This window comes from Bufo gargarizans, chromosome 2 (assembly GCF_014858855.1).
Source record: "Bufo gargarizans isolate SCDJY-AF-19 chromosome 2, ASM1485885v1, whole genome shotgun sequence".
Classification (NCBI taxonomy): Eukaryota; Metazoa; Chordata; class Amphibia; order Anura; family Bufonidae; genus Bufo; species Bufo gargarizans.
The window spans coordinates 319,343,137-319,370,174 of record NC_058081.1 but is presented as its reverse complement, the minus strand read 5'-3'; the positions used below and the strand labels follow the sequence as shown (position 1 = coordinate 319,370,174).

The window sequence follows — 27,038 nt, the reverse complement described above, 5'->3', positions numbered from 1 at the left end:
CGCATTATCAGGTGCTATAAAGCACCCGATAACACATGGTTCGGACAGTCTTAGTCAGGGAGAGCTGTGCTATAGAAGGGACAGATAGTGTAGGGAATTGAATTTTATTTTTGGCTAGGCTTTAAGGACAATTATTGTGTCTGGCAACAATATATATTTTTAGCTCAACCTGCACTAAATTGCGTGCGTTTTGAGACCCAAAAGTCCCTTTGAGGACTATTGTTGTATCTGGCAGCAATATATATTATTAGCACAACCTGCGCTAAATTGCGTGCAATTGTTTGGCCGCTGTAAACAGCGATATTATCTGCGCTACATCTCTTGTATAACGTGTGCGCATCCTAAAACTATCTGTGACATCCAGTGTACTTTTTCCATAGACACTGCGAACAGCGACATTATCTGCGCTATATCTCCTGTTAACGTGTGTGCATACAAAAAATATCTGTGAGTAGTGTTGGGCGCGAATATTCGAACAGCGAATATTAATTGCGAATATCGGTACTTCGAGAATTTGTTAATATTTAGAATATAGTGATATATATTCGTAATTTCAAATATTCTGGATTTTTTTTCATCAGTAACCTCCCTTCTTGCTTGTGGGCCAATGAGAAGGCTGCAATGTCTTTGTCTGAGCTTAGCAACATCCCTAGCAACCAATATCCCTTGCCAAGGGCTAGAACACTAGCAACCTCACCACCACCAGCATAATCCGCCACATTGCATCAAAGCACCCTAATAGGTGGGCCGAATTTCTGGGTCCACAATCAGTGTCTGCTGGTGACACCACTGCCTCTTCTTCCCCTGTGTTACCTGCTGGCCAATCCCCTTTCCAAGACACAGGCATGGATGCCTCCCGCCCTGCTCTTGGACCTTCGCAAGCACCATCAGCTAGCACATCCACTTCTGTGTCCCAGCGCAGCGTACAGATGTCCATACCCCAGGCCTTTGAACGAAAGCGCAACGCAGTTATTGGAAATGTCCACTTAATGACTAACACATGGACAAGTGTTTGTGGCCAGGGACACTAGATTTACCTGATGGCACACTGGGTGAACGTTGTGGAGGCCGGGAGCGTGTCATACCCTGGGATGACACAGGTGATACCGGCAGGATTGCGGGCCCTACTTCCATCAGGATTTCCGCCACCACCTACATTAGTGGCTGCAACCCCCCCTTCTCCTCCTCCACCTCCTCCTCCACTTTCACCTCTGAATTATCATCTTGCAGCACTAGTCAGCCATCAGTCAGTAGTTGGAAACAGTGTAGCACTGCAGTGGGGAAGCGGCAACAGGCCGAGCTTAAACTAATATGTTTAGGTGACAAACAGCACACCGCTGCAGAGCTGTGGCAGGGTATAATGGACTAGACTGAGCTGTGGCTCTTGCCACTCAACCTACAACCAGGTTGATAATGGCTGTAACTTGGTGGCGGCTTTAGAACTTGGCAAGCTCACACACATACCATGCCTAGCCCAAGTGTTAAACTTAGTGGTTCAGCGGTTTCTCAAAACCTACCCCACTGATCTACTGGTGAAGGTGTGCCGCGTGTGTGACCATTTCCGAAAGTCCTCTACATCTGCCGCTGGTCTGGCAACGCTGCAGCAGCGCTTGCAATTGCCAGCTCACCGACTGTTGTGCAACATGAAGACGCACTGGAACTCCACATTGCACATGTTGGCCAGGCTTTGTGAGCAGCAGAGGGCAGTAGTGGAATACCAGCTGCAACATGGTCATTGCCTTTCCAGTCAGCTTCCGCTCTTCACAAGCGACGAGTGGGCATGGATGTCTGACCTCTGTGAGGTTTTACGCAACTTTGAGGAATCAACACAGATGGTTAGCGGCGATGGCACTATTATCAGCGTACCCATCCTACTTCTGTGTCTACTGAAACGCTTGCTGCTCACAATGAAGGAGGACGCTTTGCATGTGGAAGAAGTAGAAATGGGGGAAGACAGTACACAGGGTGATAGCCGGACCACCCTCCTTTCGTCTTCTCAGTGCAAATTGGATAATGAAGAGGAGGAGGAGCAGGAGACAGTTGCCTCCGCTACAGAGAGTAGTAAGCACAGCAGGTTTTATTCAATCTGTTCAGCGTGGATGGGCCGAAGAGGAGGAAGAGGATGAGGAGATTGAGAGTCAGCAAAGTCTTGTCTGTTGGGACTCTGGCACACATGGCTGACTTTATGTTATGCTGCCTTTCCCATGACCCTCGTGTTATACGCATTTTGGCCAACACCGATTACTGGTTGTTCACCCTTCTCGACCCCCGCTACAAAGAGAACTTCTCATCTCTCATTCCTGTGGTGAAGAGGACAAGCAAAATGGTGCAATACCATAAGGTCCTTGTGGAAAAACTACTCCAAAAGTTTCCAGCTGACCACGCTGGCAGCAGAGTACGTACTTCCTTGGGCAACCAAGGAGGGGAGACAAGGGGAACACACAGCAGTTCCAACAGAGGCAAGGCAACATTCTACAAGGCCTGGGAAAGTTTCATGACACCCCACCAGCAACCTCATCCTGATGCACAGCCTAGTGTCACAAGGAGAGAAAAGTTTTGGAAGATGGTGAAGGAGTACGTAGCAGACCGTGTCAGCATCCTCAATAATCCCTCTGTGCCTTACAACTATTGGGTGTCCAAGCTGGACATGTGGCATGAACTGGCGCTCTACAGGTGCTGGCCTGCCCTGCCGCCATCGTTTTGTCAGAGCGGGTATTTAGTGCTGTTGGGGGCATAATAACTGATAAGCGCACCTGCCTTTCAACCGAAAATGCTGACAGGTTGACTCTTATCAAAATGAAAAAAAGGCCTGGAGTGCCCCTGACTTCTCTACTCCACCAGAGGAAATCAGGTGAACATAAAGGCACTTTAAATGGGATGATGATCCCCACCCTCTGCTCCTCATCAACAGAGGAATGGGGAAGTAGGCGAAAATGGAGTTTGCAAGCCTCTCTAAAGCGAACAAAATTCTCACTACCCCCGGAGAACGTGTCTGGAAGCAAGATCTTAGGCTCGCAACAAACTCCATGAACGCAAGCAGAACCGGTCACCTGAAACTGAGACACAGTTTTACGGAGATCTGCTACCTCCAGTGAAAGACCTTGCATGCGGTCAACCAAGGCTGAAACCGGATCCATGCTTAAGACGGTAATGGCGGTTTATAATGTCACGGATGATGTTGCAGATAGCTGGAAGTTATGAATAAACGTCCGACTGGCTTGATCCCAAATTAAGGAGCATATAGGTGACCCCCATAAAATCCTAAGAGCTCGCCCTGACTGCTAAGCACATACAAGGGTCTCAAAGGTAGACGATTGTATGCCCCCGTACCTAAGACTGTGTGACACCTGAAAACCCTATAATAGTGAGGGGACAAGACCACTGGCTCCCTGCACTTCATACAGAGGGAGTCAGGGTCACCTAGAATCAAGCCAGCAAGAAAACACAATACATGAAAGGACTTATCTGAACAAGCAGCAGCAGAAGCCTCCAGCAGTGAACACTTCAATCCAGGAAGTAGTATAAACCGCAAAGTGAGTATGGGAGGGAATATAAAGGAAAGAGGATTAGTCTAAATAGGTGACACCTGGGAGAAGGAAATTAGATGAGAAAGTGAAACCAAAACAAAGAAAATCATGCAAGAGGTAGAGAAGGACGTCTGTCAGACCTTCTCACACCTTTATGGTGTATTGAACACCCTGTATTCTCATGCACCCCTTCCATCACAAAAAAGGGTATATTGTTCAATATTCCTTTTCTCGTCGTCCTCCTCCTCCTCCATCATATCAACATGCTTATTAGGCTGCCCTCACTCCTAATGTTTTAAAGGCTCAGCTCAGCAGCAGGCCCTCAACCATAATTGTTTTGATGGTCAGATCAGCAGCAGGCCCTCTACCATAATTTTTTTGATGGTCAGTTCAGCAGCAGGCACTCACCCCTAATGTTTTAGAGAGTCAGCTCAGTAGCAGGCCCTCACCCATAATGTTTTAGATGGTCAGATTAGCAGCAGGCACTAGCTACTAATGTTTTAGAGACTCCACTAAGCAGCAGACCCCTACCCCTAATGTTTCAGATGATCAGCTCAGCAGCAGACTCTCACCCCTAATATTTTAGATGGTCAGCTCAGCAGCAGGCCCTTGCCCATAATGTTTTAGATGGTCAGCTCAGCAACAGGCTCTCATCCATAATTTTTTCGATGGTCAGCTCAGCAGCAGGCCCTTACCCTCAATGTTTTAGATGATCATCTCAGCAGCAGACCCTCACCCCTAATTTTTTAGATGGTCAGATCAGCAGCAGGTCATCACCCCTAATGTTTAAGAGGGTCACCAGCAGGCCCTTGCTTCTAATGTTTTTGAGGGTCACCAGCAGGCCATTAATCATCATTTTTTAAGGGTGTGTTTGATCCTCTCCTTTATGTGTAATAAAGGGTAGAAGTCCCACTACCTGAACAATTGTACCACAGTGTGATATACAAGTTGTATCTGAGTGCCTCTTCCTTGTAATTTTTGGCAGCACTTGCATTTTATATTCAAGTAAATATACAGGAAAGAATGTTTCCCAACAATTTTTCTTCTAAAATTGATTTTATTTTCGGTTTTGTGCATATTATTGTCAGTCTGTAAAATTGGCATACTACTCAGACAACATCGTTCCCAGCAGCAACATGGGAGTCCAAGATGCATCCAGACATCCTCCCCATGCTGTTTCTGAACCATTTCAGTGGTGTTTCCATCAATTTCTGACCTTTTAAGTGCAGGGGTGCCTGGTTTAATGCTCAGGTTCTCCCTTTTTCTTCCATTGTGCTCGGTAGAGCACCCGAGCATCCCAAGATGTTCTACTCGAGCACCCGAGCACTTTGGTGCTCGATCAACACTACTGATCACTTAGTATTGAAGAAGCCAGGTCCCTAGTGATAATCTGATACCTGCAGGATCTGCAATTAGCTGTTATAGGGTCAGGAAGCTATGCCAATTACAGTTTTTGTAATATTATTTATAAGCCATTAATTAATGTATGAGCATATTCTAGCGGAGACAGGATCCACCATTGCTGATAGTTAGTGGCTCTTTGCTCATAGAGGGCTCATGTAGTCATAGACGAAGTTCATTTTGCCCAGATAGGTAATATGGAAAGAAGGTGACTTGCTAAGATTACCCAGTTAACCCCTTCCAAACAGACAGTTTTCACCTTCCTGACCGAAACTATTTTTGCAAATCTGTCATGTTTCATTTTATGTGGTAATGACTGTGAAATTCTTTTACTTATCCAAGTAATTATGTTTTTCATGACACATGGCACTTGTTATTGGTAAATTTTGGTTCTTACTCTTTATATGTTATCTTTATTTATTATTAAAACCCCAAAAGTTACAGCAAATTTGGATAAATGAAATGTGAATTCTTACTCATTTTCTCCTGAATAAGGCAACACCTCACATATGGTCGGAAACTGCTGTATGGGCACATTGCAGGACTCAGAAGGGAAGGAGCACGATTATGTTTTTGTAGGGCAGGTTTTTCTGGAATGATTTTTGGACATCATGTATGGGATACATGTAAGTTTTTATCTCACTTTTTAGGAAGCAGATAAAGAAAACACAGCAATTCTGCCATTGATTTTTGTTTTTTGTTAATGTGGCATACACTGTGTGGAAAAAATTGCATGTTTACTGGAAAGTATGATTATAGACCTAATAATTTGAGGGATCTTTTAAGTTTTGCTACTTTTGCACAATTAAAGCATTTTTGGAAAAAAAAAATCATGCCTTTTGTGTTATTTTCTGAGGTAAGGGCCATATTTTTTTAAATTTTTCTGAAAATGGTCTTGTGTGAGGGTTTTTCATGGGATGAATTGACATTTTCATTTTTGCCATTTTGGGGTACATAAAATGTTTTGGATTGCTTCATATTATGTTTTTTGGGGAGACAAGGTGAAGAAAAAATTAGCTGTTCTTTAATAGTTTCAATTTACTTTTTATGATGTTCACCTAATGGGGTACATCTTGTGATATTTTTCTAGAGATAGTCGTTACAGACGGCAGACTAATATGTCTATTTCTTGTGATTTTTAACAAAATTAATAAAATTGTTAATTACAAAAAATTCAATGGTTTGATGAGGGGAAGGGGGCTTTTTTTACACTTAAAACCTATTATTTAAAAAACTGTTTTTATTTTAGTCCCACTATGGGACTTCAAATTTTAAGGGTCTTATCGCTGTTTCAATGCAGTACATTGACAATTGCCTATAAGACCCAACCTAAGCTTTTGTACATGGCAGGACCAAATACCTTTGTAAAGCTTCCAGGTGTTATGAAAACCATTGGCACTCCGTGATTGCATTTTGGGGAGCCAACGGGCAGAGAAGGAGCCCATCCCTCTCCAAGCCTCTTAGATGCTGTGGTCAGCATTGACCACAGCATCTCAGGGGTAAATCTACCAGCATCTGAGTTCTAACTAATGCCCACGGATATAGTAGGGGCCTGGTTGTCAGCAACAGCTCCTTTTCCCACCTGATAAGTGTGCCATACATATATGGTACATTTCGGGAAAGGGTTAAGATAGAGACACACACCAGCATGTTGGTGATTAGGTTTTTGTGATACTTATTGTTTTTTCTTTAACTTGGTTTAAAGGCATAAATATCTTTACACTTTCACAATAAACGTCATCTGTCGCAGGTTCTACCCAAAGTTTTACTAAACATACACTATTGCTCCAGATTAGATATATACAATATAAACTATTTACTCTATACACACCAATAACATTTTGTTAATAAGCAGGCATTTTACTATATTGAAATGTATTCTTTCTTTACAAGTAATATACTATGGTAACAGGCTTCAATTTGTACCAATTTCTGAATGATAAAACAGATTAGAACATGTTCTCTGCAGCAACTTATTTAAAATCCCAGCATATCCTCCTAGGTTCTTAAATGTCTAAAGCTGCTTTATGGGTTAACTGTTGTAGTCACTGGTGCATATGTATTAGGTAGTCAGCATTCATAAACTTAGGCATGTTACTTCTGTCATAGTCTGACCAAGGAGCGACACAAACCAACTGAACAGTCAGGAAATAAGAGGTAAGCCTAAAACATCAGCTGAGCAGGCACAATGGCTATGATTACATTATCCAAGTAACTTAAGAAGCAACTTGTGAGTGTAATAAGAGAAGAGTTGATGTAAGAGGCAGTTAAATCTCAAAGGACATGATCAAAACATTCTGCTAAGAGCCAAGAGTTTCCACTTTAAGGTGAATCCTAAGAGGCATCAACTAGTGTGAAGAGGAACATCTACATTCCACATATATAAGGTAAATCTTTCACAATGTTAGTTATGACTATAATACTTTGAATTACAGCTCTACTCAGTTTAAGCATGGTAATAATGTTTGTTCATATAGTTGTTTTTGGAGAGAATCCAGATTTGGAAATACTTGCATTGTCAAATGACATGTAGAACTGTTATTCACGTGACCCTGCTTGTATAAGTCACTTGATGAGATGTTGATGTATAATAGATAGGCATCATTAATGAAACAACAATATTTCATTGAGCTTGAGCTTAATTTACAAAATAAGCATGGGATATTCAGAAAGCTAATATCATGCATAAAGGATGTTAAACTTTACTCATTTATTTGAATAGCATGTAGTACATTTTGGTTTCTGTATTTTTTATTTATATACAGTATTTTTTTTACCATTTTAGTTGTTTGTACCACATTACCAGATAGATAAATAAATAGATAGATAGATAGATAGATACAAAAGATAAATAGATAGAAAACCCAATTAATGTAATTTTTGTATTTTTAACCTTTTCCCCATTCTGTTACTTACAATTACAATTTAAGCAAAGCAACATGCTCAAAGATATGATTAAAATGATTGTTTGTCTAGGGGTATTCATATAGCTGGAGGGCAAGTATTCTCATAGTTTATTCCAGGTTTCAGAGTCATACACCAGAAACAGCTGTCTGAATGCCCTTTGATCTCAAAGCATATTTATTGAAACTGCTATCCAGATGAATTTTCATGCTGGAGGATGGAAAGGCATAACATGTGAATACATTTGAGAAATCCTACTTGATTTAAAAGAGTTAATTTCTGTTGTCTATGTTCCTATTAGATTAATTCCACTACCCACACATCACACTCATTCATGGAAATTTAAAACAATAAAGAGCCTTTCATTGTAAACCTTTTGGGACTATGAAAAAAAGACATTAGATGATGTAGTGAGTTCATTCAAGCTCAAGTTGACGGTGATGTAAAGATTAAAACATCTGGTCTTCTGAATGAGTTTAATGTTTACAATACACTGTAGACATTTACAAGGCAGCGTCACAGGCATATAAAGTAAGGCATGCATGCAGTACCAAATCAAATGATTTCACAATGGAAATATAGTTGCTAAAAATGTAATTATAGAGTTGGAGACTTACTTTGTCAAAATGTAAATAACATTATTCATTATCATTTTTAAGGTCGACAATGGACACACATATCTTTCGTAGAACGGTTATACTTTTTGTGGCCACTATTTTTTTTACTGCTGTTGAAAGTCAAGTTTATGACTATTTTGACCTGGAACCTGCTTATTTGCTTTCCAATGACTGTCCAAAAGAGTGTTCTTGCCCTCCTAGCTTTCCACGTGCCTTATACTGTGAAAACAAAGGTTTGAAAGAAGTTCCTCGCATCCCGTCAAGAATTTGGTACTTGTATCTGCAAAACAATGAAATTGAGTCGCTTAACGAAAAGCAATTTTCCAACGCTACACAACTTAGGTGGATCAATTTAAACAAAAATAAAATCACAAGTCAAAGTATTGAAAAGAATTTCTTTGGAGCAATGAAGAATGTACTTTACCTGTTTCTAGAAGACAATGATTTAGAAGAAGTGCCTGCCCCATTACCAAGCAGCTTAGAACAACTTCGTTTAGCAAAAAATAAAATCTCAAAGATTCCTGAAGGTGTTTTTAGCAATTTAGAAAACCTTACTTTACTGGATTTACATCAGAACAAGCTCAAAGATGGTTCCTTTCAAGATGATGCATTTTCAGGACTAAAAAATCTGATGCAGCTCAATGTGGCCAAAAATGAACTTAAGAAAATGCCAGCAGGCCTACCTTCTAATACCGTACAATTGTATTTAGACAAGAATAATATTGAGTCAATACCTGATGACTACTTTAATAATGTGCCAAGAATCTCATTTATTAGGCTCAACTACAACAAGTTATCTGACAAGGGTATACCAGCAAATGTATTTAATGTAACTTCCCTCCTAGACTTGCAGTTGTCACACAATGAACTAGCAACTCTGCCCACTGTTAATGGCCATCTGGAGCGCCTTTATCTTGATCACAACAAGATTAAAAGTAAGTAATTTTTTTACTGTATGGTAACAAATACTTGAGGATGAATCTATAAGAGTATCAGGTGTAAACAAAACCAGAAAGTCTAGTGAATAATGATATGGAAACAGGTGCAATGCTTTAGGCCAAAGAATGATATAAGACATCAAAGTTCACTAGCATAGGTATTATAATCATGATTGTGAGTAGGGATGAGCGAACTTTAAGTTTTGAATTTGGGTATATGGTGAATTGTGTTATGGATTCCGTTACCACGGACCATAATGCAATTCCATGACGGAATGCCTTTAGAGGCATTCCGTTATGCATTCCGTCATAATGGAAGTCTATGGCCAGCATAACGGATCCATCCGTTATTCGCTCCTCCCTAACTGTGAGCTACTCAAAAGCAGCATTTTGGCAAAACAGACTAAACATGACGCAACGCCACTGAAGATTTACTATAAAAATAATTTCCATGTAAGATTTTTTCAGATACAACAGCTGGTGCAACATTTACCCATTTAGGCATTTTCAAATTCAGCATTTGTTGAGTACATCACATGGAGTAATTCATAAAATGTAAGTGAATGGGTTATATCATATCACATTAATATGCAGTGAAAAAAATCTGTGCAGAATGGCTGTGCTACAGATTTTAAAATCTACAACAACTCTTTTCCCACAAAAGTATATATCAATCCGCTCAGCTTCTACTGCTTTATAACATGCTGTCTGCAAATTGTATTGCATTTTTTGTTAACAAGTCCTTTTTAATGACTATAGGACTAATGTTTATGCAGATTCTCTGGCACATCTGTGGCAAATGGAAAGCTCCCTCAGTCCATCACTCTATGCTTCTAACAGTGCCTATTCCGAGCAGGCATCTCCATAGTACTGCCACTCAATGCGGGCTGGGGCCTTCTCCTTTCTGCCAGCCTCAACTCTCTCCACCTCTAGGGTGCACTCATGTATGCTCTCCTTTGCTCCTAAAGGGCCGACCCACACCTTAGTTTTCTCTAGCCAGTGGTTGCCCACCTTAGAGACTTTAAGACACCTTCACCTGTGTAATAGGTCTGAGCAATAGGTTTTGATATTCTAGTGTCATGCAAAAGTGTACAATACTTTCGTTTGAACTTTGAGATTTTTCTGCTTGGCCTGATTTCTGCCTGAACTCCATAATAACCCGGAGCTACCTTCCCTGACCCCAGTGGTGTGTCCAGGGGGGGAAGTCAGCTCTCAGGGGGGTGCAAGAACACGAGCAATGAGCATTTCCATCAATACAGATGGAAGCGCTCATCCTTTATAGGATGCAGTGCATCTTATAAAGGGAATACTAGAGAGCGCTTCCATAATGGAAGCACTCGCTAGTCTGCAGGAGGAGGGGGAGAGAAGTGCTGTCCAGTACTTACCCCTCCTCCTGCTCGCTCTGTGTCCCGGCTGCCTGCAGCATTAGGACGTACAGAGCGCACTCTGACCTGACTCTGCAGGAGGTCAGGTGACTGCAACATGGGCCCTGAGAAGAGAAGACAACCAGGACAGGGAGAGTGGTGACAGGAGGGCTCAGAGGTAAGTGACTTTATTATAGTCTGATCTGAGGTCTGATATAGAGGTCTAATGGGGGGTCTGGAGAGGTCTAATGGGGTCTGGAGTGGTCTATGGGTGTCTGGAGTGGTCTGACTGGGGGTCTGGAGTTGTCTGACTGGGGGGTCTGGAGTGGTCTAATAGGGGTCTGGAAGTCTGTGGGTCTGATTGGGGGTCTTGAGGTCTAATGGGGGTTTGATTGGGGGCCTGGAGGTCTTACTGGGTGTTCTAGAGGTGTAAAGGGGGTCTGATTGGGTTCTGGAGGGATGACTGTGGGTCTGGAGGTCTAATGGAGGTCTGGAGGTCTAATGGGGGTCTGATTGGGGGTATGCAGGTCTGACTGGGTGGTCTAGAGGACTAATGGGGGTCTGATTGGGGGTCTAGAGGTCTAATAGGGGGTCTGGAAGTCTGACTTGGGGGTCTATAGGTCTAATAGGTGTCTTATTCGGGGTCTGGAGGTCTGACTGGGTGGTCTATAGGTCTAATAGGGGTCTGATTGGGGGTCTGGACTTCTGAATGGGGGGTCTAGAGGTCTAATGGGGGTCGGATTGGGAGTCTGGAGGTCTGACTGGGGGTCTGGAGGTCTAATGGAGGTCTGAAGGTCTAATGGGGTCTGATTGGGGGTATGAATGTCTGACTGGGGGGTCTAGAGGTCTAATGGGGGTCTGATTGGGGATCTGGAGGTCTAATGGGAGTCAGATATGGGGGTCTGGAGGTCTAATGGGGTCTGGAGGTCTAATGGGGTCAGATATGGGGGTCTGGAGGTCTAGTGGGAGTCAGGAGGTCTAATGGGGGTCTTATATGGGGGTCTTATCTGAGGTCTGATATTGGGTCGGGGTCTTATATAGAGGTCTAATGGGCGTCTGTTCTGAGGTATAAAACTGGGGTCTTATATGGGGTCTGACATAGAGGTCTAAAGGGGGTTTGGTCTGAGATTGAGGGATCTCATTTAGGATTTTATATGGGGGTCTGATCTGAAAGGAAGGTGTTTTTTTTTATTTTTTATTACTAGCGCACAATATAAAGGGGTGCTTTTGTACATCTGTGTGGCACCAGTATTTTCAGGGGGACTGTTTCTGCAGGAAACTATTGGGGAACACAGTGGACACAGTATTGGGGGTGGCAGGATGGGGTATTGAGAAGGTGGGAGGATGATGGAACAGTAGGAAAGTAAGATGTCTGTTAAACTCTGCAGAGATGAGGCACGGCTGAAAGAAGTCACCATGGTGGTCTGGTCTAACAGGAGAGGAAGAGGAAAGAATATCTACATCAGAGAAGAGAAGTCACTGGATCCAAGAGGTATGTGGCACTGTATGACCCTGTATGTTCTGTAGCGCTGTATGTAATGTTGTTCAAGTATGTCTTTAAAGGGGTTGTCTGCTTTTTGGGCATTATTACTGTGAAGGGGCAAAATGGGGATTATTACTATGAAGGGGGCACAGTGGGCATTATTACTATAAAGGGGCACAATGGGGATTATTACTATGAAGGGGACACAATGGGGATTATTACTGTGAAGAAGGCACAAAGGGGATTATTACTGTGAGGGGGCACAATGTGGGCATAACTACTGTGAGGGGGTACACATCTGTGCAAAACTACCGTGAAGGTTGTACAATGAGGGCAATACTACTGTGAGGGGGTACAATTTTTTTTTAAGTATTGGGGGGGGGGGGGGGTGCCAGAGAAAGGACCCGCCCCGGGTGCCAAACACCCTAGGCATGCCACTGCCTGATCCTGTGACTGACTTTGTATTTCACAAACTCTGCCTGTCCTGAGCTCAGTCTGTTCATCACTACAGTTTTGCCTGATCTGTTTCACATGGGTTTGTTTTGACCAACCTGGATCAGCAATCTTCTGAACGGAGACTACTCTAATAGGTTTCAGCCTAGTGGTTACCCAGCAGCGAAGTCCAGATCCTTGTATAGGGGTTATAGGGGTATAACCAAGGATGGCTACTTAGATAATGCACTAAGGAGTAGCTCCAAGTCAAATATGTTTGATAGGCACAGCAGATCCACATCCACTTCCGTTACAAAAAGTGAGACATACCAGACTGAGTTTAAAGAATTCTTTCCTTTTTTTTTTTTTTTTACTAGAGATGCCCATCTAGCTCACTCCAAACATAATAGGCAATGTTTAATTTGTTTAGCATTCAATATTTCTTGATTTATTTTTCTACATGGTACCGTATTCCAGGATGCTGCATAAATGTTAGGGTAATACATTCTTTCCTTTACAATATATCTCTGCGTATGGTTATAATAACTGTCAGTCAGAAGTGCCCTTTAAATTATGCTACAAATAATTCCAACCACCAAATGTTAGTGCATTCGCACTAAGGTAGCATTTACAGAATGAAGAGTGACCAGTGCTATGGAAGCAAACTGAGACTTTATCCAAGATTAAAGAAAGCCTAGTTACCTAGCTACAATTCTAAGAACTTCTAGAAAACAGGTATGGGGGGGCACACTTCAAAAGACAACACTCAATGGGATAGTGGTGATACACTTTAATATAAAGTGAGACCCCGAAACGCGTCTGGCGGTGTCTAGAGTGAGCGTTGATCTACCTAGTAGTAAAGAAAAGAAAGAAAGCCGGCAAGGAAAAGAAAGAGACGCGGAATAAACAGCATTGAGCGGAAGCTGACGCACAAGATAGACGTCATACGAGCTTGCATCCGGTCCCCTTGGTTACCAGGTCACGTGGGACGCCGCGTACAGGCAGTAGCACACCACGTGGGACGCTGCGGGTGTGCGGCCTCCTGGACCAACGCTACAGCAGCGGTGACGGGTAAGACCGGGCTCGTTTTGGAGCACAAATTTTATTGTACTAAAGCATTTTCAAGCTCTTAACTACGGGCAGTATACTGGAAGTGCACTGGAGTGAATAGGCCGATTATCAGCTCGGTAGTTAGTGGACGCAAACGCATATATCTGCTCTACCTACTTGCGGGACATTATTCTCTGAAGCTTGTAGTTGCTGGACATTTGCTGGATATTACTTGGACAGCATCGCTGATTGTGGACAATAGTATAAATTGCCATATATAGCCATTTGGCGGGTATATTACATCCTGAAACTGAGTGTGCATTAGATTGGATTGGTTCAGACTAATTGATGTACCATATTTTATGTATGTTTTAGGGGTATGTTCTTAACTTAAATTTTATATTAAAGTGTATCACCACTATCCCATTGAGTGTTGTCTTTTGAAGTGTGCCCCCCCCCCCATACCTGTTTTCTAGACGTGCTTTGATATTTGGTCCTATGGGTGGGACCAGGGGGTGTGCACCTTACCCATATAGGAAGAGGGTGAGCCACTGTTTTTTATATAAATTCTAAGAACTTGTTTGGTGTCAGAGTGCCATAGTCAGCCGAATAACTTCCATACCAGGCTAACTTTACCTTGCTTCTTGGTCTTGGATCTAGTGCAGAAGACCTAGTCAGCAAGTACACCATTGATAGATTGCACTGTAAATTTAGGATTCTTTTTTTAAGATTTGAGACATGACCACATTCAGTGTGTCATATTATTTCAGTGTTCTGTCATCTGTGACAGAGCAGCAAACAACAATGCATTATTAAACTTTTTTCATTTGTGATCCAGATATAATGTACTACATTACGTTACAAGTAGCATTTTTGTTATCTTTATCTGAGACATGGCCACAAGAAACAAAATGATCAGTGTTACTTTAGTACACTGTACTTTTAGTAGTCCAGTTTTTCCCATTTTCTGTATGCTTCTGCTTGACAGCATTTCATGTGACACAGACAGGTAAATTAAATAACAAATGTAAATCCAAGTTTCATTCTCATCTAAATATATACTTTGTGCTTGCCTTATGGAAAATAAACAGCATGCGTATTTGAGTGAGTTTATGTACTCCTAGGCCTACAGATTGGTTAAAGGGATTGTCCAGGGCTGAAACCTCCACCTAGCTGTACCTATGGAGAGCCTGGGACATCATATAGGTACATAGTTAATACGGTGGAAAAAAGACATAAGTCCATCAAGTTCAACCAAGGGAAAGGTGAGGACATGAAGTGAGACTCAGATTTCTACACATTTTCATAAGCATTAATGTCATATACTTTCAAGAATTTATTTAAACCCTTTTTTTAAACTGTCCACTGTTCCTGCTATGACCACATCCTGAGGAATTCTATTCCACAGATTCAAAGTTCTTACAGTAAAGAAGCTTTGACGCTTCCGGAGACTGAACTTTTTCTTCTCCAGTAGGAGGCAGTGCCCCTTTGTCTTTTGAGGGCATTTTACATGGAACAGCTTTTCACTGTATTTTTTGTATGGCACATTTATATATTTGTATAGGTTAATCATGTCCCCCCTTAGATGTCTCTTCTCAAGACTAAATAGATTAAATTATTTTAATTTTTCTTCATAACTAAGACCCTCCATGCCCCTTATTAGTTTAGTCGCTCTTCTCTATACTTTTTCCAGCTGCAGAGCGTCCTTTCTATGGACTGGTGCCCAGAACTGAACTGCATATTCCAGATGAGGCTGCACCAACGTTTTGTAGAGTGGTAGCATTACATCCCTGCCCCGTGAGTCCATGCCTTGTTTAATGCATGACAACATCCTGGTCGCCTTGGAAGCAGCTGATTGACATTGTATGCTGTAATTTAATCTACGATCTACAAGGACATCCCCTAGGACAGTGATGGCGAACCTTTTAGAGACCAAGTGCCCAAACTGCAACCCATATCCCAATTATTTATCACTAAGTGCCAACACAGCAATTTACCCTGAATGGTACAGTCCAGTATAGTCTATCTTCCATATACTTTATTATTTAGCTATAATAGCCTGTCTACATTCATTGAACTGCCTGTACTGCTCATAGTGCGTCCTGCGCTGAATGATTTGCAGGAAAAGTGTAAGACATATTGTACACCATAGACTTTTTCCAGGGTGCGGGTGCCCACAGAGGGGGCTCTGAGTGCCGCCTTTGGCACCCGTGCCATAGGTTTGCCATCACTGCCCTAGGACATATGAAGCACAGAGATTATTACTACCAAGATGCATAACTTTACACACATTTATCCACATTGAACCTCATTTGCCAAGTTGATGCCCAATCACTTAGAGTGTTCAAGTCAGCTTGTATTTTATGGACATCTTCCATAAACTGCACAGTACCACATAGCTTAGTGTCATCTGCAAAAATAGAAATGGTGTTATTAATCTCGTCCTCGATATCATTAACCCTTTCATGAACAAGGGTCATTGATGCCCCAGTGTCCAGGTCAAAATTTACAAATCTGACATGCGTCACTTTATGTGGTAATAGCTTTGGAACACTATTACTTATCCACGCCATTCTGAGATTGTTTTCTCGTGACACATTGCACTTCATGATAGTCATATATTTGAGTCAATATATTTCACCTTTATTTATGAAATTTTCCAAATTTCAATTTCTCTGCTTCTAAAACAGAAAGTCATACCTAATAAAATATTTATTACTGAACATTCCCCATATGTCTACTTTATGTTGGCATAATTTTGGAAATGTCATTTTATTTTTTTAGGACGTTAGAAAACTTAGAAGTTTAGAAGCAATTCTTACAATTTTTAAGAAAATTTCCAAAACCCACTTTTTAAGGACCAGTTCAGGTCTGAAGTCACTTTGTGGGGCTTACATAGTGGAAACCCCCATAAATGACCCCATTGTAAAAACTACACCCCTCAAGTTACTCAAAACTGATTTTACAAACTTTGTTAACCCTTTAGGCGTTCCACAAGAATTAAAGGAAAATGGAGATGAAATTTCTAAATTTTTCTGCCGATCGTCTTGTGCAGGGGCTCGTTTTTTGCAGAAAGTGTTGAGGTTTTTATTGGTACCATTTTTTGGTACATAGGATTTTTTGATCATTCATTATTACACTTTATGGGGCAAGGTGAACCAAAAATTGGCTGTTTTGGAACAGTTTTCATTTATTTATTTTTACAGCGTTCATCTGAGGAGTTAGGTCATGTGATAGTTTTATAGAGAAGATCATTACGGACGTGGCAATACCTAATATGTATACTTTTTCTTATTTATTTAAGTTTTACACAATAATAGCATTTCTGAAACCCCCAAAAAATGATGTTTTAGTGTCTCTATAGTCTGAGAGCCATAGCTTTTTTATTTTTTGGGCGATTGTCTTAAATAGGGTATCCTTTTTTGCGGGACGAGGTGACGGTTTGATTGGTCATACACCTTTTTGATCGCTTGCTGTTGCACTTTTTGTGATGTAAGGTGACAAAAATGGCTTTTTTTTACAGTTCCATTTTTTTATGGTGTTTATCGGACGGGGTCTATCATGTGATATCTTTATAGAGACGGTAGTTATGGACGCGGTGATACCTAATATGTGTAGTTTTTTTATTTTTCATTTTTTATAGGAAAAGGCAATTTTTTTTCACATTTTTTTTATCAAGTACCTCTTGGATCTTGAAGATCCAGTGGGGCTGTACTATACTTTGCAATGCTCTTGCATTGCAAAGTGTAATTCATTCAGATGCCCTGTAGGTGGCAACAGTGGACGCTTTTGCAAAGCGTCCGGTTGCCATGGCAACCATCGGGGCTGCCATTGCAGCACAGCAGCCCCTATGGTGGAGAAAGGAAGCCCCCTCCCTCTATTAACCCCATGGATGCCGCTGCCGTGGCATCTATGGGGTTACAGCAGAGTGTCAGCATAGAGCTGACACTCTGATGATGGCGGCGGCTCAGGAATGGAGCCGCCGCCATCAAACACAGCAGGGGGGCAGACCAAGCGGGGGGCAGCGCTGGAAGGGGGGGAGGGAGGGTGTCACAGCCAGCAGGAGGAATGGAGGGGGCGGACTCAAGGAGGGGGCACTGTGGACACAAGATGGGGCACAGATGGAGGGGGCACAGATGGGGGGCTGCACAGATCGGGGGGCTGCACAGATGGGGGGGCTGCACGGATCAGGGGGGGCACGAGGACACTGTGATTTCAGGCTCTGATCTGCAGAGCGCAGATCAGAGCCTGAAACCGGCATTTTTTCACTGCCGCGATCCGATTGGTTAGTCTGTACAGACTAACCAATCGGATCGATTGCCGGCAAGGGGCCACTCTGATTGGTCCCTTGCCGGCATTACTGCACTGTATGCTGTCCGTGACAGCACACAGGGCAGGGGCAGAAGCTTTAATCCAAGCGCTTTGCAGCGCTTGGATTAAAGAGCTGCCAGAACGTTTATATATATAATAGCTGCACGGGGTATGTGCAGCTATCACGTATATATACAGATTGTGGTCGGGAAGGGGTTAAGAAATAAATGAATTAATAGAGGACCCAGCACTGATCCTTGGGGTACACCACTTATAACCTGGGACCATTCTGAATAGGAATCGTTGACCACAACTCTCTGGACAAGGTCTTTCAGCCAGTTTTCAAACCAATTACAAACTATACTTTCCAAGCCAATAGACCTTACTTTACCTATTAAATGTCTATGAGAGACAGTATCAAAAGCCTTTGCAAAATACAGAAACACTACATCCACAGCTACCCCCCTGTCCAGGCTTTTACTCACCTCCTCATAAAAACAAATCAGGTTAGTCTGATAACTTCTGTCCTTTTTAAACCCATGTTGGCTATCACTTATAATATTATTTGCAGTCACATACTACTGTATACTGTATAGTCCCTTAGGAGTCCTTCAAACATTTTTCCCACAACAGAAGTTAAACTAACTGGTCTATAATTATCTGTGGAGGACCCAGATCCTTTTTTGAATATAGGCACCACATTTGCCTTGCACCAATCACTTGGCACTGTACCAGTACCTAGAGAATCTTTAAAAATTATAAACAGGGGCACATCAATGATTGAACTGAGCTCTTTAGGAACTCTTGGGTGTAATCCATCTGGACCCGGAGCCTTGTTCACATTTTCCTTATTTAATTTAGCTTGGACCACATCTACAGTTAGCTAATTGAGTATTATTGGATGTACTAAAAGCCCCAGCACCAGAGATATCAGCTCCTTTCTCTTCTTTTGTAAATACAGAGCTAAAAACACATTTATTTACTCTGCATTTTCTTTATCTTCAGTGACTAACCCCCTTTTATCATTATTTAGGGCTCCTACCTGCTTAGACCTTGGTTTTTTAGCATTTATATATTTAAATCATTTTTGGGGATTTGTTTTGCTCTCTTTTGCCACCTGCTGTTCATTTTGTATTTTTGCTAATTTGATCTCCTTTTTACAGATTTGATTAAGCCATTTGTAAACTTCAAAATCTACAGCTGACCCCTCATATTTGTATTTTTTTATTGCCCTTTTTTGCAATTTATTGCCATTTTTACAGTAGCTATAAGCCATGGCGCGTTTAATTTTAGCCATTTATATTTGTTACCTAGAAGAATAAATTACTCAATGTGGATTTATAGCTTTCCCATTTATACTCATTATTATTATGTGACATTAGCTGCTCCCAGTCTATGCCCTAAAATGCTACCCTCAACACAAGGAAATTAGCCTTTTTAGAATTCTATGTTTTTGCTTTGCCTGGCAGAATTTGCTTCTTATAATTTAGCGGGAATATAATTATATTGTGGTCATTATTACCTAGTGTTTCTCAAACAGTAACATTTCCAACAAGCTCTTCATCATTAGAAATTGCCAGATTCAACAGAGCATTACCCCTAGTGGGAACTTCTACAAACTGGCCCACAAAGTTGTCCTGCAGCAAGTTGAGGAATCTCCCCTTTACGGTTGAGACAGGACCATGACCCAGGTCAATGTCTGGGAAGTTAAAATCTCCCATTATGACCACTGTACCAGCCTGTGCAGCCTGCTCTATTTGGTTATACAGTTGAGCTTCTATCTCCTCTGTGTTGTTAGGGGGTCTATAGATTACACCAAGTATTATTTTTTCAGTGTTTATATCCCTTTGAACTTCCACCCATAAGGTTTTTACATCCTCACCATCCGCACCCACAATTGCCTCTTTCACTCTTGTCTTCAGATTCATGCCCATTCTTCTCCCTACTTTTCTCACTAAACCCAGCCCCCACTAAATACTACCTGTCCCCTCCTATATCCAACTCTCTATCTTCACTATATACCCCCTTATTAGTATGACCCCCACCCTCCCCCAGGTCTTAGTTTGAAAGCTTCTCCAGCCATCTAACAATGTTTTCCCCTAGAGCAGTTGCACCCTCCCCATTAAGGTGCAGCCCGTACCTACTGTAGAGTCTGTAGCTGACAGAGAAGTCAGCCCAGTTCTCTATAAACCAAACCCTTCCTTCCTGTACCAGCTTTGAAGCCACTTATTTAACTCCCTAAGCTCCCGTTGTCTCTCTAGTGACACTCATGGCACTGGTAGTATTTCTGAAAACACTACCTTGGAGGTCCTGGACTTGAGCTTCCCTAAAATAATTTTTAAGGCCCTTCCATCTCCCCCTGTCATTGGTGCCAATGTGTACCATGACTGCCGAGTCTTCCCCAGCCCCAACCAGCAATCTGTCAATCCAATCTGTAATATGCCGAACCCGAGCACCCGGAAGACAATACACTGTTCGGCATTCACGATCTCGGTGACAGATGCCACTCTCTGTCCTCCTAATAATAGAGTCCCCTACCACCAGCATCTGTCTGACCTTTGCTGCACTCTTTTTACCATCCTTCCTTCAGCGGTCATTTTCCTGATTGCTAGGAGAAACGCCCTGCTGCAGTGTTGCTGGCCCTGGGCTTTCGTCCCTAATATCAGCCAAGCAGGCATATTTACTATGGCGTTCCAGCTTAGGACTTAGGACTCAAGTTCTGACCTGATAGTCCTGATCTTGCTCTCCTCCTCCCACCTCCATTTTACTGACCCCAGTCAATGCCTGAACAGTGAGGTCTAATCCTCTTTCCAAGTTTGCAATGCCCCTAAGTATTTAAGGTTGCCTATTTAGATCCAAGATCTGGGCTTCCAAATATGCAACATGCTTGTATCTAGTGCAAATGTATTCTCCCCTAAATGGCTCTTTAAGGCATGCATACATTGCACAGGACACACACTTAGAAGCATTGTCTATGGAGCACATGTTTAAATGTGAATAAACAGTAAGGAAGGTAGGAAAACAGTAAATACAAGTTTAAATTTCGACCTGTTTGGAGTTGGAGAACTTGCTAGAATCAAGCCAACAATACACAACTCTGGTTCTTTAACCTCCACTTATTCAAAAGCCCACTTAGTGCAGCAAGCCCAGTACAGTAAGCTCAGGAAGAGTCCAACAGTGCAATTAATAGCACTTGGGAGCAGAAACCACTCCCCTTTACCAGGTACATAGCAGAATAAAGAAAATGGGTTTAACCACTTCACATCCTCGCTCATAGGATATAAACGGCCTATGGGTGGATGTTTATCTCTGAATGGACGTTCTGGAACATCCATCCAGAGATGGCAGCTGCACGCTAATTGTGCAGCTGCCGAGCAGGGGCCCGCTGTGCCCTGCCTTCTATATTGCTGTCTATGCGCTTCCTGTCCTGTCCTGTCATGTGATTGGCGGGGCCGTGAGAGTGCAGGAGCTGTCGGGTCTTTCATAGACCTTGATCAGCCCTGCACTGAGGCTGTACAGCGCTGTATACTGCTGTACAGCCTCTCTGGAGGCTGTATTTCCACTGTAACTGGAGCTACTATGTCAGACCCAGTTACAGGATAAATCAATAGTGAAAAAAATAAAAAAATAAAAGTGAAGTTAAAAATTTCCCCCAGAAGTCTTGTATGACCTTATGGGGGACGCAAAGTGTAAAAAAAAAGTAAAGTAAAAAAAAAAAAAGTTTTAAAAAAATAGGTTTCACATGTAAAAAAGAAATTCCTCAATTAGGTAATAAAAAAATAAAAAAATCGAAAAAATAAATAAAATAGACATATTTGGTATTTCTGCTTCCATAATTACTGGCTCTATAAATATATTACATGATCCACCCCGTCTGATAAACACCATAATTTTTTTTTAAATAAAAACTGTGTAAAAAAAAGTGCAACTCCAACTGATAAAAAAAAGGTGCATGTCCCACAAAATGATACCAATAAATCCATCACCCCAGACTCAAAAAATGAGCACCTACATAAGAAAATCACAAAAAAAAATTAAAATGTATAGCTCTCAGAACATGGAAGCATTAAAACATTATTTTTTTGTTTAAAAAATGCTATTATTGTGTTAAAGTTAGTGTTGAATGAGTATGCTCAGCCGAACAGCAGTCCAGCTCAAGCATTGCTATGCTTGGAACATCACAGTGTTCGGCCGGATACTGTGTATGCTTGAGCACAATGAAAATCAATGGGAGACCCAAGCATTAAACCGAACACCCCCTGCTCTGAAGTAGAGAGAGTGTCTGGTTCACAGAAAAAGGTTAGAAATTGATGGAAACACCACCAATATGGTTTGGAAACAGCATGGGAAGGATGTCTGGATAATATCACATAAAGTGCAACACCAAGCGATCAAAAAGGCGTATGCCCCCCAAAATGGTGCCAATCAAGATGTCACCTAATCCTGCAAAAAATAAGAACCTAACGCAGACAATCGGTCAAAAATGCTATTATTGTGTAAAACTTAAATAAATAAGAAAAAGTATACATATTAGGTATTGCCACATCCGTAATGATCTTCTCTATAAAAATATCATGTGACCTAACCCCTCAGATGAAAGCTGGAAAAATAAATAAATAAAAATTGTGCCAAAATTAAAAATGTTTGGGTCACTTTGCCCCATAAAGTGTAGTAATGAATGATCAGAAAATCATATGTACCCAAAAATGGTAAAAATAATAACATCAACTCTTCCTGCAAAAAACGAGCCCCTGCACAAGACGATCAGCAGAAAAAAATAAAAATAAAATAAGGCGTTCAGACAATAGAGACACAAAAACTAAAAACACAAAAAATGCTTTATTACGTAAAACGGAAACAAACAAACAAAGTAGACATATTTGATATCATTGCATCCGTAACAACCTGCTCTATAAAAATTGCGCATGATCTACCCTGTCAGATGAATGCTATAAAAGTAAAAAAATAAAAAGGGTGCCATTTTTTGGTTAACTTCCTTCACAAAAAACATAATATAGAGCAATTAAAAATCATATTTACCCCAAAATAGTACCAATAAAACTGGCACCTTATCCCCTATTTTCCAAAATGGGGTCACTTTTTGGGAGTTTCTACTGTAAGGGTGCATCAGGGGGGCTTCAAATGGGACATGGCATCTAAAAACCAGTTCAGCAAAATCTACCTTCCAAAAACTATACGGCGCTCCTTTTCTTCTGCGCCCTGCCGTGTGCCCTTACATCAGTTTACGACGATATGTGGGGTGTTTCTGCAAACCGCAGAATCAGGGTAATAAATATTGAGTTTTGTTTGGCTGTTAACCCTCGATGTGTTAAAGAAAAAAATGGATTAAAATGGAAAATCTGCCAATAAATTGAAATTTAGAAATGTCATCTCAATTTCCTTTAATTCTTGTAGAACACCTAAAGGGTTAACAAAGTTTGAAAATAAGTTTTGAGTAACTTGAGGGGGTCTAGTTTCTACAAAGAGGTCATTTATGGGGGGTTTCTGTGACGGACTGAACCGTCAATGGGGCTGGTGGAGAAGCCTGAGGACTAGCCTTCTTCCTACAGACAATGGACCTAGAACTATGGAATCCCCCCTCAGACCTCCTGGGGTTACAAGGAACTATTAACCATGATTTATGTGTGGAGTTATAGGCCACATCTTTCCTATTGCCCATTAAAGGTGCAGAGTGTTAATCCCGCAACACAAAAAGGGTTAACTCTGCACTGAGACTCCCAATGAATGTGTTCTAGTTTATTTGTCCCTTTGTTCTATTGTGTTAGTGATGGTATTAAGATAGCTGCGTCTAGGACTAGCCGACTCCGATGTAGAGGCATAGATCACCCTATGATACACTCAGGAGATAATCCCATAACATGTGTCTCCTCTCTCACTATTCTTTCATTAAGACACTGAGGAGGGTAGTCTGTTCATGTTTGATCGAGTTGTTTTGTTGGACTTCTTGTTGGTCTTCAATAAAGAGAGTTATTGATTTGTTTCACCCTCAACATATAGTCTCATCTCATGTGTGGGGGGAACAGCTATATTTACTCTGGGGATTGCTATTGGCATTATACTCCCCTGGGATTACAACATGGTTCTACCCACTTTAAGCTGGATCCTGGTCTTGGGCCCAGCCAAGCTGTAATGCTGGAAGTGGGGACTACAGTGTTGATGGTGTCCGGTGGAGTGCTTGGAAGTGCTCGGTGAGCACTAGGAAGCATCGATTGGTGTAGGCACCCAGTCGGGTGCCAAGCAGTCCGTCACAGTTTCCACTATGTAAGCCCCACAAAGTGACTTCAGACCTAAACTGGTCCTTAAAAAGGGGGTTTTGGAAATTTTGTTAAAATTTTTAAGAATTGCTTCCAAAATTCTAAGCCTTCTAACGTCCTAAAAAATAAAATGACATTTACAAAATCATGCCAACATAAAGTAGACACATGGGGGATGTTAAGTAATAAATATTTTATTAGGTATCACTTTCTGTTTTAAAAGCAGAGAAATAAAAAAAAAATGAGAATAGGTTTAAACAATGTTAGTACCTAAACGCAAGCACTAAACTCACGAGGACCTTTTCTATATAATACATATATGCAACTATTTGCAATCACCCCCACAAAATCACACTCAGCACCAGTACTTCGGTTCTTTAAACTCCACTTATTCAGAAGCCCACTTAAAACTGAAATGCTCAGATGCTCATATTAGGGGGGCTGCCTGGATGATAATGTGGGTATGTCCAAGTTCAGTTCTGAACCCGGACAACCTCTTTAAGATCAGTGATGGCCAGTTCGCATTGTTCGCCCGTGAACATATGCGGGCTGCCATATTTTTTCACAAGTCCGGCGAGGCACAGGTAAGCCCTTACCTGTGCCTGTGACGGGAGCCGGTCTGAAAACAAATGCGGTCACCGGGAGCAGGCAGTTCCAAGAACAGGCCAATGAAGGCCCCCTGTGGCTGTTCTCAGAACTGCCTGCTCCCGCTGACTGCACTTGTTTTCAGACCGGCTCGAGCACAGGCACAGGTAAGGGCTTACCTGTGCCTAGCCGGACTTGTGAAAAAAGATGGCAGCCCGCATGTGTTCGCTGGCGAACAATGCGAACTGGCCATCACTGTTTAAGAGTAGGTTTTGTAAATTTAGACATACTTAGCAGTCACAGCTGTGATAAAGTCTTTTTTATCCAGTAAACTGTTTAAGCATACCAGTCATGTGAGTACTTCACCTCATTTACTTATTCAACTTACTGGGCTGCTAAGAATCAGGATCAGATATCATTCTGTAATAGAGATGATAGAAAACCTTATTTATCAAATAACAGAATATTGTCTGATATTGGTATGATGTACCATCACTTTGTGATAGGTGGAAGTCTGCCAGGACCAAGTTGGATCCTGAAGGAATGGGAATGTTGGTTGACACCTAATATACATCGAACAACATCCTCTACAGTATAACTTTGAAAGGAACAACATTTGTTATGCTTTTTAAAATGTAAACACATTCCTAAAATTGCACCTTTTTGGGGGCAGCTAGTATTTAAACACACACAGTTTAATCTGGAAAAAGAAGTGTTCTCAACAAACATTTTAAAAGTATGCCTTAACAGGAGTAGATGCTTACCCATATTTATGCACACGCAGTAGTGCCAGAAGAAATTGCATGTTCTGAACACGCATCCAAACATTATGCCCTAATGGAGGCAGATGTCTGCCCTTGTTTATATGCATACAAGTGTTAATGTCATAAGCTACAGAAGCTTGTTCTGAACAAGCCTGGAAAAATTATCTCTTTTATTTGGGAGCAGAAGCGTACTTTGTGGATGTGGAATGGTTAAGGTGTGCAGAGGTAATAGTGACATATGGCAGAAATAGCAGCAGTAGCAACACAGCATGGAACAGAAAAGGCAATACATGTTTGTGTGTCTGTTTTTGGGTAGTAGTGGCTGACTGTGTATGGGGAGTAGAAGCTGCAACAGCACTGGTAGTAGTACGGGTCATAAAGTACAGAAACTTTTGGTAGGTAGGCAGACAGTAGCAGTGGCATGATAAATAGCCGCCATTAGCAATGGTGGATCTATTCAATTTCCTCAGCCAGAAGTGTGTTAAAATCCTCATGCATCCATGGCTAATTAATTATTTTGACTAAAGTCAAGGAACACGATATGTGCTGAAGAAAGGTCACAGTCCAGGTAGGACTGAACCTGGTTGTTCAGGCGACCCATCTCTGTTTGCATCAGCCCAGAGCAGCACATACAATTATGATCATGGGACTACATTAGCTGATATGGCTTTTGCTACTTGTGGTAGCAGAGAAAGTCAGAGGGGATGACTCAGTGAGGGGTAAAAAGGGGTCTCCTGTTCAGACACCTAGGCAGAAGGCATATGTTCGATGAAAGCTGCGGCAAGCTTTCATCGAACTGCAAACCCAGTGTATTCTGGTAATACAGCAATTTAGCCTTGCTCCAGGTGTCCACAGTTGCATGCACCTTACTGCACAGTGATGATTGCAAAGAGGTATATTTTGAAATAATGGTGGCTAGGTAGCTTCAAGTGAGGCTCAGTGGCTCACATTAGTTCCCTATTGTTCCCCAGATTGCTGGGCGCAAAGAGTTATTTAATGGCTACACATTCCATTATTGATGGTTGTCAACAGAGTAGAGTAGCAGGAGGAGTAGTCTGTGTGGGAGAAGAGATAACTGATGACAATGACAAGCACCCTGTACTGAATATAGAGGTGGCTTGCAGCTACAAAGGAGACTGGGAGAAGGATAGTTCTGATTGCTTGTAGTCAGTTTTATTTTCCCACTAGATATGGTGATGTTGCTTCATGTGCTACAAGAGAGCTCTAGTGCCTATGATTGTGCTTCAACGGCCATGGTTTATTTTAATCCAGCAGATCTTGCACATATTAGTGTTTTTGACTGCCAGAAGGGAGGTATTTACACGAATCTACAGCAGCAAAAGCCTAGTTCTGGCACTTTTTGAGCCTATGTCCACAGTATCAGCAC

At 41.7% G+C, this 27,038-nt stretch overlaps 1 protein-coding gene across 1 annotated transcript in view; it reads left to right on the top strand.

The window, feature by feature from the left end:
• The first annotated feature begins 7,086 nt into the window (after nt 1-7,086).
• Nucleotides 7,087-27,038, top strand: part of KERA (keratocan) — a 39,965-nt gene continuing 20,013 nt past the window's right edge. The window contains exons 1-2 of the mRNA XM_044277214.1: nt 7,087-7,315; nt 8,492-9,384. Coding sequence (XP_044133149.1) covers nt 8,499-9,384 — 886 coding nt within the window. The 5' untranslated portion in view covers nt 7,087-7,315; nt 8,492-8,498. The remainder of the gene's footprint in view (nt 7,316-8,491; nt 9,385-27,038) is intronic.